We start from the raw sequence: 13322 nt of genomic DNA, 5'->3' as shown, positions 1-13322 counted from the left end.
GGGAAAAAACTATGTTAATAAATAAATTTGTCATGACTTTTTTCCTGAAGAGACCTCTGAAAGTATGGGGCTAAAAAAATATTGGCTATATTAATTTGGGACAAAGCATAAGTTGCCATTTTATGTTTTAACTGTGCAAATTATTAAAATATGATGGAGAATTGGGGATTTTGAAGAATGGGGAAGTAGTAAATTGGGGTTTGTCTGGAAACCGCATATGTATGAGATCGTGGGTGGGGAGAGCTCCTGACTTCAGTGTTGTTGGTACCAAACGATATGATGAATAATGAAGAATGAAAATGTGTGATCCTCTGGGTGACAGTGGAGTCACACTTGGCTTATTTTAGAGAACCTGTCATACCACGTGAACTTAGTGTCATTTTTATCACACAGAGCTGGAAGGAAAGGCAAGGAATGTTACACAGTTTCTTCAGTTGCTTATGCCACGTGACCATTTCACTGAGCCAGAAGCCCTGCCTGCAGAGAACGTGGATCCCAAAGCCCTAAGTGACACATGGTGTTGGAACCGTCTGGAGCGGTTTCCAGGAGGGTTGATGTTAGGTTTGATTTCATTTAATTGTTTTATCAATGACATTGAAAAGCGGGCACACATCACCTTAATGAACTTTACAGAAAGTACAAAATTGGGACGTTCTTAACATCAGCAAGGAGTAAAACATAATGAAAAGGGAATCCAGGGAGGTAAGAAATACGAGCAGGAAATACCAGAATGAGATTCAATTTGGAAAATGGCAGAGTGATACATTTGGGGAAAACGAATCACAGGCAGTGTTGGAGAGTCAGCGGGAGGCTCTCTGTGAAGGGACTTTGGTGATGTCGGTGGTGAATTAGATGCGCATCTGCAGGGTGATACGGCAGCAGGAACAGCCTGTGTTATTTCCATCTGCATACAGTAAGTTGGCCTGGTGTCCCTGAGAATGAAGTTGGTTGTGTCATGTGTACTGTGCTGGGGAGACACTAATGTGGACTACACCGTCTGTTTGGGGAACCTCACTTTCAGAAAGATAGATTCAATCTAGAGAAGAGTAGCAAACATGATGAAATGAGTGGCAGCCTTCAGAGAGATGATCAGTTCAGCTGGGGGAGCCTTGCTGGGCTCAGCGAACACATCACACTGGAAAATAATATGGACTACAGTGTTCTGCAGTGCTCGGTAGATGCATTTATCTCTCAGTGGGCATTTATTTTATGGTGCATCTGCTCTGCTGGACACTTGGGGACACAGGGGCGGATCTGTTTAGAGGGTGGCAGATACAGAAACAGATACGATGTCATGGAGTCAGGTGCAGTGGTAAAGGTGTGCATGGAGCACTGCGCACACGCACAGGAAGGCCCCTAAGGATGAGGCAGGGGGCAGTGGTTGAGCGGACACTGGCTGTTTACGTGGGGCAGGGAGCCAGAGGGGACGGTAAAACAGCGGATGGAGGGCCCTACAGCCGTGGGTCAGGACTGCTGGAGCCTGAACTAGAAGGTCGGGCCAGCAGTGGGTAACGAGGGGAGGCAGGCAGGGCTGATAGTGGAGGGGCCTGTACTGAATATTAAGGAATTTACACTTGATTTTGTAGGCCAGTATTCTCAACCTTGCCTAATGATCAGAATCTCCAGGGCCATTGTTAACATGCGGATTCCCAAGCATCTGCCCTGGAGATTCTAGTCTATTAGGTCTGGGTTGGAATTTTAATATTTAACATCCAGTCTAGATGATTTATCATCAGGCATTTTGGGGAATCTCTGCTTTAGTCTTTGGAAACCCTGAGAAGCGTTTAAAGTCTTGACAGACCCCTCTGTTGGCTGTTTGGGACATGGATTTGGGGGAATCAGACTACAGGGTGAAGAGGCAGAGTCTTTTGTATTTTCCCAGGCTTGAAATGTTGCAAAGTTTGGCAGTAGGAATGGAGAGACATTGGAGGTCAAATAAGAAGTTTTGAATAACTGGGTGCAAGTAAGGGAGAAAGCTTTGGGATGATAGGAGGAGTCTCACTCACTGTGTGCAGGATGGTGCCCACGGCTGACAAAGGGAACATAAGAGATGAAGCTGGCCACAGGGGAATTGAGAGTGAGGTTGGCTGGAGGCCATCCTGCACTGATGTCCAGTAAGCACACAGAAATGTAGAGCTGAAGCGCCCATCTGATCTGGGCAGTGACAACTGATTCTGAGTCAGGCAGGTGAAACCATGGGGGTGGGTAAGATCCCCAAGGGGATCCCCAAGGGGCAGGGGCCAAGGGTGAAGCCCTGGGAAACACCAGTATTCGGGGCAGCAGACTTGGCGTTTGGAACGGGCTCCTCTGGGCCAGCCCCCTGGTGGTCTGGAAAAGGCAAGGTGTTTTCAGTAGGAGAGCAACACTGCAGAGCGAAGATGTAGCAGCTTCTTCCCAGGAGTGCAAAAAGTCAATCTTTGGGAAATCTAGAGGTGCACAGTGTTCCAGGCAGGAATGAGGTGCATTGACCTTGGCAGCCTGGCAGCCTGGTGAGCCCTGTGTCCTCCTTTCTGGTGACAATCATCTCTAGGTAACAGCTTCTGGCTCATTTATCATGAGCAGGTGAGATGCAGGGTTGGGTCTCGCTGTAGGTGAGAGAGGAGGAAGTGAACTGCGTGGGCCTGCCCTGCCCGAACCCAAGACTTTGGGGAGCTCAGGTCCTGAGTGCCCTGTCCCTAACGCTGAGCAGGCTGAGCAAGGCTGGAGTTGGTGGAACAGGGAAATCAGGATGGAAGTAAAGGGCACGAGCAGGGGTTCGGGGTCGTTTCCAACAGGGAGACGAAGCTGCTCAGCGGGGTCTCTCTCGAAGGGGTGCCTTATTTATGCTTGGGTTGTTCAAGGTTTTCTGAGCTGGAGGCTTCATAGATAGACTAGTGCAGAGTTTTCCAAATGTTCTTGGTTCCTTTAGGCCAAAAGAAATAACTAACAGCTTTGCTTTTTAAGTAGTTGGGTCCAACAACATAAAAAAGGATTTCTGTCCTAACACGTCCTGAGAGCATAACACGTCCCTAGACGTGAAGACAAGCTGTTCTCTTTGGGGTAAATTCCAGTATCACTTTCGAATCGAGTTGAAGCTTGCTATTTTAGGGGGCTAGCATCTCTCCTATAGGTGCAAAAGCACTTTCATTATTTCAGAAGCAGTCCGATAGCTACTTGTGGTCAATTTTTTGGCAAATTGTGATACTTTCTGAAGTTCGCTTTACTCTGTCCCTGTAGACACAGAGGTAGTGTCTGACCCTGCGTTTGTTCTCTGCACTCAGTGCTGACTGGTACTTGCTATGCCCAGGCGTGCAGTTTAAATTAAGCCCGCCGTCTTCCCTGAGCTGGTACGGGCAGGTCTTGTTGCCTCTCCACGTGCCCTTCACCCTGTCTGCTCCACGTTCCCGTGTCCAGGCACTTGCCCGTTGTGTTTTGTGCCCGCTTTCTTTAGTAATCCCTTGACCTCCCTTTGCTGTCTCTGCTCCCCAAGCTTTGGGGGTCTCCCTACCTTTGTGCCTTCTCCATCCTGCTTGATGTCCCTGTGACCCCCCATACCTGTCCTCCTCAGGCACTGATGTGGCCTGGTCCCTCCCAGGACACACAGACCCTGGAGAGTTCTAAGCGCAAGGACGGCCCTGGCGTGGGTGTGGGAATGGGAGGTTGGACCAGTTCCTAAGCCTGGATTTTCTTCCGGAGGATTTCCGGGATGAAGCCTGAGAGTCCCTGGGGCTCCCGGTCAAGGGCAGGCTGCGGCACGGTCCTGGGTGCCACGTGTCCCTAACAGTTGCTGAGCTCTGACATGGCCAGTTTGGTGCTTTGCTTGAGGGTACCACATGCGCCCTTGGCACCAGGGAGTGTGAGCCCCCCGGGGTTCTCAAGAGTGACATTGTCATTCATTTTAAGCTTCTTGTCTTAGGGGTACAACCGCTTGGATTCCCCATTCCCCAGGCCGCGTACAAAATTATCCTCAATGGCTTTTCAGCACAGTTCTGCCACCCACTGACTCAGAAGCAGTCTGATGTTCTGAGCAGAACCGAATCTCCATCTTTTCAGGTGGAGATGTTTTCATCAACGGTGAAAATGCTAATAAGAGAAGCAATTTGCAAGGGCTGTCTGCTGCAATTTAAACAGTATTTCAGTCTAACCCCAAACAACATATTTTAACAAGCCAAATTGTTCTTTGACTTCAGATTATATAAGTGAGCTTTAAATGTTAGGAGTGGACAAAGCAAATAGAAAACTCTGCTTACCCTAAAAAGTATTTGGGGGCAAAGATGAAATTATAATATAATTTCTTATCTATTTAACCTCAAATATTAGAGGGAATTTAATAATTGGATCTGAAAGTATCACCACAGGGAACCGATATTTCAAGTTTCAGTGGCAGAAATTAAAGAATTCCTTTTTCTCCAGAAACATGGAACAGATAATTAGGAATGAGATTAATGAAACATTTAGTGCTACTGCTTAATTAAGCAAGCTCACATCATGATGTTTAAAGTGTCAACAGGTCCTATACTCAAAAGGAACAAATTGATAACTGGAGTGTAATTTAAACACCACTTCAAACACTTCTTCATTGTATCTACGCTCCTTGCGACTGCCATGTTCTTGGAAGAGTTTAAGAGATTGGAATTTAAGCTCAGCACCATGTATGAAGCCCCAGTTTATGAGCCTGTGGTCCCTGTGCTTTGCCCAAAGAGAGTTATGCGTGGGGAGGTTTGATCCCCTCCCTCTGGGGTCCCCAGCCTCACAATCTGGAGGAGGAGACATATGTCAATATGGGTATAGGTTTGGTAGACATTATCGACAAAGCTAATAGAAAGAGAGTATGAAACGGCCATACAAGAGGGTGAAGCGGGTACGGGGGAGTCAGCGGAAGACAAGGTTACATTCTTTGGGGAATAGGAGAAGGCCACCTGGAGGATGTGGCATTCCGCTGGGACCACAGGGTGAGGAGGGATGTCACGACTATGGGCCGTGCCATGTCAGGAGATGAAACAGCTGGAGCAAAGGTATGGATGAAGGAGAAGAGGGATTTGCAAATAACTTAGCGGAGTTGGATGCATGTTTGTGATTGGTAAGGGCTAAGGTGGGCAGGGATAAGAGGAAAGGTTGGCGTGGTGGCCCTGCCCGGGGACCTGGACTCCAGGGACCCTGCCAGATTCTTCTTAAATGCACCCACATGCCTGACACAGTGCATGGTACACAGAAGGGCTCTGTCACGAAATTTTTAGATGAAGGACTGATGAGTGATCCAAACTCTTTGGTATAATGCCATTTTAATTAATGGCAACAAGGAGTGGAAGGTGGTAGCAAGAGAGTAATATATAGATCTACCCTGGGGTTGTGTCTGGAGAGGGCCCGTTACCAAGCCCTAAGGTTTAGTATTTCCTAACCGCTATGTGGGGACATACACATGGCCTTTGTATTCTGCAGCTGATTCCGTCTCAGAATGTGAAGTTCTTATCTAACTGCCTTGTCACAATGGGAAGTCTGTTTAACATGGTTTTTCGTTTGCTTTTTTGCTTTGTTTTCTAGAATTTGTCTTAGAGTGAATGCAAAGGAAAGAGTGGCTTAAAATAGACAAAGCTGGAGCTTTTCCGTTTCTCATCAGCTGCTCCATCAGTGCAAGTCACTCAGAGGTCCTAGTCACATATATGGCTTTGTCCAGGCCCCAAGAGAGACTGCCTTTGGCCTGAGTCTTGGAAGGGCAAGGGGAAAAGGAAGCAATAGGCAAACTTCTGAAAGCAGAAACAGAGAAGTTCTCTGTGTCTCTCTGGGCTGTAGTTGCCTTTCTTGAGAACACTGACCCAGTTATAAATAGTGGGGACACAGCTACATTTAGTTTTTTTCCTTGGGAAACCATCTGATGATTGAATAAGAAGGGCCAGCGAACTGACTGTATTGATTTTTGAATTCGGAGCGGAAGCGTTGGCTCCTTCTTATTTTATTTGAGGGCCTCTCCTTGTGCACCTTTCACATCCCCAGCCTCTTCTGGTCCTTGGGGATTTTCCTTCCCCACTGATGTGTGCAGAGTGCTGCCTGAGGAGACTGAGGTAGGCTGTGTCCGCTTTCCAGCTTTCTGCACCCCCTGGGTGCACATTAGCAAGGTCTACATGCAAGGTCCAGGGCCTGAAACTTGTGCCCCTCTCCTTTCAACTCAAAAGAGATTAATCATCTTATGCTTAAGGTTTCTGGGCTTCCGGCTTCCATTCTGTTAGAAACTAAGAACTCAGAGGCCGTAAAGTAAATCACGACAGACCCAAAGCATGCAGCTCCAAAGTTAGAGCGCTGCAGAGAAGTCGGCCCTGAAGGCCTGGTGAGCTAGTGTGTTCCCCCTGCTTCTGAGACAGGTCTTCCATGGGAAGGCAGGTGCTGGGTAGGCCAGGGTCCCCTGCCCTGGGCTTTCTTCCCAGCCTTCCACAATATAAGTTTGTCCCAGCACCAAGCTTTCTTTGGGAGACCTTGATCCACCAATACAGCATCGTATTCATTCCATTCATTTGTGCGCTCAACGTAACTAGGACCTGTCATGGGCCAAGAAGGATTCTGGGAAGTGGAAACAGATGCAATTCCAGCCCGCGTGGAACTTCCCTTCTGCTGGGGGAGGCGGACAATGAACCGGAGAAATGAGTAAAGCATAGTGATGCGTTCTAAGGCAATGTGTTCAGCAGGGACAGAGGGTGTGGAATATTAGAGAATCATTGGAGGAAGGTCTCTCTGACTCAGATTCTCTGTAGTTTCCAAGTTTGAGTCGGCCACTTGGGGAGACGCATCAGCCCTTATAGACAGTCTGCTTTTTTGAAAACAACTTTCTTGAAAGCTGTGTTCTTCACCTCGTATTCCTCTGCTCTGAGACATGTTATTAAGGGGCCCCTTGGGAGTCCTTTGTAAACAACACTTATGTGATAGGCTTATTCCTTAGGTTTTGCTGTTACTCTCCTTTTCCCTGGATTAAATTGAAGAGCATTGGTTGAGTTCTGAGTGCTGGACCCCAACCTAGACTGGATGGGAGATTGAGGCCCAGGATCTGGCCCCTCAAGACCTGAATCCCCTCTCCCATGTCTCTTGGGACTTGGTGCCCACTGCTGTCTGTAGTAGGGGTATGTGAGCCAGGGCTTCTCCACGTGGGGTCCTGGGACCTCAAGCCTCAGAATTTCCATGACTGTGTGCTCCCTAATCATGCAGGTTCTCAGGCCCTCCCCAAATTCCTTGAACCAGAAGCTCAGGGGTCATGCCTGGGAATCCCCATTTTAACAAGAGGCCTAAGTAATTCTCCCCCACAGTAAAGTTTTAGAAATCTTGGTCTTCAGGTGCTCGGTGAAGGCAACACCCTCTACCATCAGGAGTTACACAATCTGGAGAATGCTTCAGCCTAGCCTGACCGGTAGTAGAAATAGGAAGGTGAAGGTGTGTCTCTCAAACTCAGGGCCAGACTTTCCCGCATCCGTGCCGCTGCCCCGTACGGCTTCCTCACTCCTCTGTCTGTTCCAGGGCCCTCCCTGCACTCCTCTCCGTCAACCTCTGCCTTCCGGAAGGTGTTCTGTGTCAGAAAGGTGCACCCTACTTTGGGTGTAACCCATGGTTGCAATGTAAGCCCCTTTAATTATAGGATTCTTTGTTAAAGGAACTGGAGGCATAGGTGAGCAGGCAGGAAAGAATACTGGGAGAAGGGGAGCCTTCCCAGGGCCTCTAAAAATCACGAGCCATCTGTTCACTGGATGACGGGGGTCAGCCCTTCAGCGCAGGCTCAGGTAAATGCTCTGTATCATCAGTGAACAGGAGACCAGGAAGGAAACAGGAGGTCCCTCAGCCGGAGGGCATTGTCATAGGGTCTTTGGCGTGAATTCAGGGGACATGGTCTGCCACAGCCTGTGAAACATGCCCTCCCCGGGGGAGTCAGTGGGACGGTCTGTCCAAGTCAGAAATCAAGGGTCTCAGTTTTCACACCTCTCTGAGTGATGGTTTCCCCTCAGGTCCCAGCAAAGGGGACTTGACTAAGATTCTTTCTTTCCAACCTGCTTCCTCCAGACATGAGGCTGATAGGATCGCTTTGTCTCGGTGCCTCTGGACTGTGTTCTTCCAGACCGTTTGATCCTGCAGCACTTTCAACCGGTTCTTCCCAGAGGCCCGAGACGTGGTGGCTCTCACACCCCACTCCTTCTTAGATTTCATCGGATTCTGCTCTCTTGGGGAGGGACCCAGGACGGCCTGCTGCTCAGTTATCCGGGCCACCACCTCACAAGAACGTCAGCCAGGCTCTGCACACTGGGCGCCGGGGTCCCCAGGAAATTACAAAGCAGTCAGTAGGTCAGTTGATGACTTAGCTTTTGAGCGCCCTTTACTCTCCTTTTCTACTGTGGCCCAGACCGATTGATGAATGTGCACGGGAGTCAGAAGTCAAAATGCCCACTTTCTGCTAAAGCTGTATTGAGAAGAGTGGTTTGGTGCTGAGGCCAAGCTGGGCTTCCTTCTGCTTCTCTGATCAGTTGCACTACCCTCGTCCCAGGCCCCACACCCTGTGGGAGGAGGTGGTCCCAGTACCGCCCTCCCTCACGGGACCTCTGGATGCAGGAAGGATGGAAGAGGCAAGGCTCCCCGGGAAGCAGGGCTGGCATCGCTCCCAGCAGCTGGAGTAATGGACCTTCCCCAGGGGGTGCCCACTGCCCACCCCCACATTAGCTCCTGGCTGAGAGGCTGGGCTCAAGACAGAGTCCACCTTGAGCAGGGCATTGGCCATGGTCTGTGGACGCAGACGTGCGGCTTGACAATGTATCGCATTCATTTTGAGACAGCACGGGATCAGCAGCTGAAACAAGAGAGCTACGTGGAACCTCGGGAAAATTTCAAAAGCTCTGGCAGAGTTCATGTAGAAATTTTTCTTGTAGCAACAGATAAGATTATGGCTGGTGTCACTGATCATCGTATGCCAAACAGAGTTGCTGCACTTTCCCATAAAACAGCTGCACGGGAGAGAAATGAGGAACCTCCGTGAATTCCTTGCTTAGAGCCCCCTTAGCTTTGAATCCCAGCTTGTTGGCTCTTTCAACACCCATCTCCATAACTCCACTGGGGAGACCTTGTTACCTTCTATCCCACATAAGGCAAAGGGAATTGTAATTGGACTAAATCAAGGGCCCACAGCTTCTGAAATGAAAAAATGTAAGATGAATCAAAAGTGGTCCAAAGGCAGTGGCCTTTGCCTTTGCTGGAAGGGTAGCAGCCCGACTGAGTTGCAGACGTTTAGCCACAAGGTCAGGGAACTCTTTCTTATGGACCATTTGGACAACTGGAGATTCACATTCTCAGGCAAAGGACTGATAGCAGAGGACCATGCTAGGATTTAGGTGTGGGAATTAGAGCAGTGAATAAAATAGACCAAATCCCTGTCTTATGGAGCTAAGGTCCTTGTGGATAAAAATGGCTCACTAGGTCTCAGGCACTGTTCTGAGTATTTCACATATATTAACCCATCTGGTTCTCACACTCACCCTGAACTTATTATCATCTCTGCATAACAAATGAGGAAACTCAGGCAGTGGGAAGTTAAGTGACTTGCCCAAGGTTACATAACCAGCAAACGGCAACTCAACCCGGTGTACATCAGTGCATCTCACACTTTAAAGTGCATATAATTCATCCAGGGAACCTGGGTTTAAAAGCACATTCTGATCCAGTAGATCTGGGTTGGGTCCCCTACAGTCCTGCACTTCTGACAAGCTCCCAGGTGACACTGATGCTGCTGGCCCGTGGACCACACTTGGAGTAGTAAGGCTCTCGACCATGCTGGGCATCCCTGATCTCCTGAAAACTACGGTCCTCAGAGGTCCACTTCTTTCTCATTTCGCTATTGTCTTCATTAGGACTCTGCGGTTATCGCAGCCTAGGCTTAATTGGTTGAAGATGAAAACCCATTCAAGCTAATTCAGAAGAGAGGTGGGGATGGTTGAAGGATATGGAGCTCATGCAATGCAAGGTCAGCAAATAACATGTCAACCCTCTTGGTACCCAGAGTACCATCAAGGTCAAATCCTCCCACCTCCATATTCCTCCTGCAGGTTCTGCCCTCAGCTCCGTTTGCTTTCCTGTTTTCCAAACACGGCTGCCCACCCCAGAGTCCACAGGCTTTTTCAACCCCAGGGCCTACAACCACCATATGTACTCTGTTTCTTAGTTTAAATTCTTGATGGGGGAATCTGCTCGGTTGCTCTGGCAGTGAGCAGATTACAGGAGCTGTGGGTGGGGTAAATTAAGCAGGAAAGGTGATGGATGAATTGTCTGACATGTCTAATATCACACGCAAGACCAAATGTCCACTAAGAGTTCATTCCTGGATGTCCAGATTTCTTCCTTTGAGGGGCCGTCAGGAAGAAATAGATCATTCATTTATTTACTGGGCACCTACCAGCTGCCAGGCAGTGTGTCCCAAGATGGTGATACTGAGGTAGAAGACCAGCTTCTGGTTTTGAGGAATTTAGGTTCTACTGGGAGAGGGGTTCTTTCCCACAGAACAGAGCCCTCCTTCTGAGAACAATTAGAAATGCTGAAAAAAAAATCTGTATTTCAGCTTTCCTAATTATATATTTATATTTCATAAGTATATTTGTATTACATAATTACACAATTGTCTGTGTGCATATGTATTTCAGCTATCTTAATTGTTCTCTGAAGGACTATATAGATAGAGTGCAGAGAAGAGCAGTGAATGAGACCAATTGTCAGAGTCGCTTAACTCTTTAAGAAATTCAGCTGTTTTTTCGCAGTGCTTGTTGAGAAAAGTAATGCAGAAAGTGACAATCAGGTTGTTTAGGAGGCAAGCAGAGCCTCTGATAGAGCAGAGTTCTATCAGTGAGATGAAAATTGGAAGCGCTATGATAAATACTTGAGGTTTTCTACTGGGGATCCCTGAAGTAAGGGCAAACCAGAGAGAAACCCTATCCTATAAAAACTGAAACCCACCTTCTAAACAGTTCATATCCTCATTGGGTTAGGTGATCATCCCCCTACTCTAACTTCCTATGAGGAAAATAAAATTTTATCTCGAATCTACATGATTTTCCACATATGACGTCTGGCATTCAATTAAAAAATTATCAGGCACATCAAGGGACAAGATCAAAATCAAAAATGGGTAATAAAAATAAGCCTATGGGCAATGCAGATGTGAAAGATATCAGTCATGTACATTAAAATAATGTGATAAATATGGTTGAAAAATTAGATAACATGCTGGATAAATTCATCAGAGAGCTAGGATATATAAAAAGAATTAAGTGGATGATCTATAACTGAAAAAAATCCATCAATGAAATCTTAAATTTCAGAGATGGCTTTAACAGCAGGTTAGACACAGGTGAAGAGAAGATTAGTGATCTGTGTGGTAGATCAATGGAAATACCCAGTGCAAGGCCTGGAGAAAAATAAAGATGGAAAATTCAGAATTGGTATCCATGACAATAATAATATAAAAGTTTGTGGGAGGGGCAGTAAATAAATTTCCAGACCATCTTTGCCATATTCCTTACCTCTCATATTGATTCAATTTTTATTCTAGCCACCTTTGTCTTGTTATTTGGGTCTTAGAGATTCTCTTCTCTGGAGCTCTTCAGTGTGGTAGCCACTGACCAAATGTAGCTATTTAAATTTAAATTAATTAAAATGAAATACAGTTACAAATTCAGTTTCTTAGTCCCATGTGAATAAGCCACGTTTCACATGCTCAATAAAAACATGTGGCCAGTGGCAGCTGTATGTGCCTTGCAGACACAGAACATTTTCATCATCTCAGAAAGTTCTATTGGGCAATACTCTCATTCCCTGACATTTTACATTTTTCTGTCAGGTTAATTTTTTTGATTTTTGCCTACGATTATGTTAGCCCTGTATGTGGAACCTTCCCATGTTTCCAGACTCTTTAGTATGATGTTCAAGGTTTGACATAGTGTAACTCAATTCTGTTTCCCTGACAATTGAAAGCAGACACAGTGAATTCAGTGCTCAACCACTGACTGAAAGCAGACAAAATAATCTCAAAATCAGATGCTTGCAGCTCTGTGACTGTCTTACATGGAGAATGTGCTCAGAGCACTGACCCTGAGTCATCAGATGACCTCAGGCTTCTCTATCTAGGGATACCCAGGCAAGTACACTACATTTTGGAAAGATGTCCACTAAAATGGTAAAATAAATAATGTTTTGGTTCTTGGAATTCCCACTGGGGAACTCTTTATTTTGCAAATATATGGGGTGAGTGAGGCTTCTGCTGGACTGAGTACCAGCAACTTAATTCCCCTCTCTGGTCTCTTACTTGTTATATGTAAGTCATTGCACCTTCCCCTGGCTTGTGGGTTGTGACAATTAAATGTGGTTTTTGCAAATATGAAAATTACTTTATAAATGTAAGTGTCATATATACCCTATGATATTATTTTGGACTGAGGTGGGCTAGGTCCATGAGCTACTCCACTTCATGCTATGCCATTTCTTTTTTGTCTTACAGTGACTTCCCTGAAAGCGTCTGAAGATTCATCGTTTGAGAAAAAGAAAGAGACCTGGGCATTTTTTGAAGGTAATTGCTTATTTCTTTATTATAAGATGCAGCCTCACTTTTAGATAATAGGAAAGGAATAGACTTCTTAGTTTTCCCCTAATATCAAATGGTTTTCTTGCCCTAAACTTACTCAGGAGTAGGTTGGACATCCCTGGTGGTATCAGCCCACAGATGTTGAAAAAGCAGACATGAAAGCTCCAGTCTGCATACTTTGGGGTTGTTTGTTTTGTGCCAGAATTTCTGCTCCGAGGTGATATGAGGGAGGGATCTTCAAGTAATATAAAAATGCAAATTACATCTACTGTGACTAATTTTATCTCAGGTTTCTTAAGGAGTTTGGGATTCTGGAAACATCTGTAAACCTTAAGCAATTGATTTTCAACCCATGTTAGCATCACTGGAGAGCTTTAAAAATGCTAATGCCTGCACCACATCTCTAGAGATTCTGATTAAGTTGTAACTTGTTAAAAGCTCTTCATGGGTTGCCAGCATGCAGCCATGACCTTAGGGAGGTGTTTTCCAAAACTGGTTCCAGACCACCAGCATCAGCATCGCATCAGCATTAGCACCACTTGGAAGGCTGTTACAAATGCACTGTGTTGAGTGCTACCCTTGCTTATGGAATCAGAATCTCAGGGGGTGGTACTCAGCAATCTGGGTTTTAACAAGACCTACGAGTGATTCTGAAGTACACTCAGACTGCAGCCTTAGAGCAGTGATTCTCAACCGGAGGTGAGTTTATCCCTCTAGGGAACATTTGCCAATGACTGGATACATTTTTGGTTGCCAC

The 13322-nt window shown here is 46.5% G+C and overlaps 1 protein-coding gene across 4 annotated transcripts in view; it reads left to right on the top strand.

Moving 5' to 3' along the window:
- The window catches only part of VSTM4 (V-set and transmembrane domain containing 4), an 86326-nt gene that overhangs the window by 10084 nt on the left and 62920 nt on the right, over window positions 1-13322 (top strand). For all 4 annotated transcript variants that reach the window (XR_003431123.1, XR_003431124.1, XM_027098524.1 and 1 more), the window contains exon 3: window positions 12482-12550. Coding sequence is in view for 2 of the 4 variants with exons in the window: in XM_027098524.1 (XP_026954325.1) it covers window positions 12482-12550 (69 nt within the window). In the remaining 2 variants the exon portion in view is untranslated. The remainder of the gene's footprint in view (window positions 1-12481; window positions 12551-13322) is intronic.

Source organism: Aethalodelphis obliquidens, unplaced genomic scaffold (genome assembly GCF_003676395.1).
Source record: "Aethalodelphis obliquidens isolate GAN/ISIS:26980383/991018 unplaced genomic scaffold, ASM367639v1 scaffold124, whole genome shotgun sequence".
NCBI lineage: Eukaryota > Metazoa > Chordata > Mammalia > Artiodactyla > Delphinidae > Aethalodelphis > Aethalodelphis obliquidens.
Note: the sequence above shows the minus strand (reverse complement) of the source record. Positions and strands in the feature narration are given on the sequence as shown.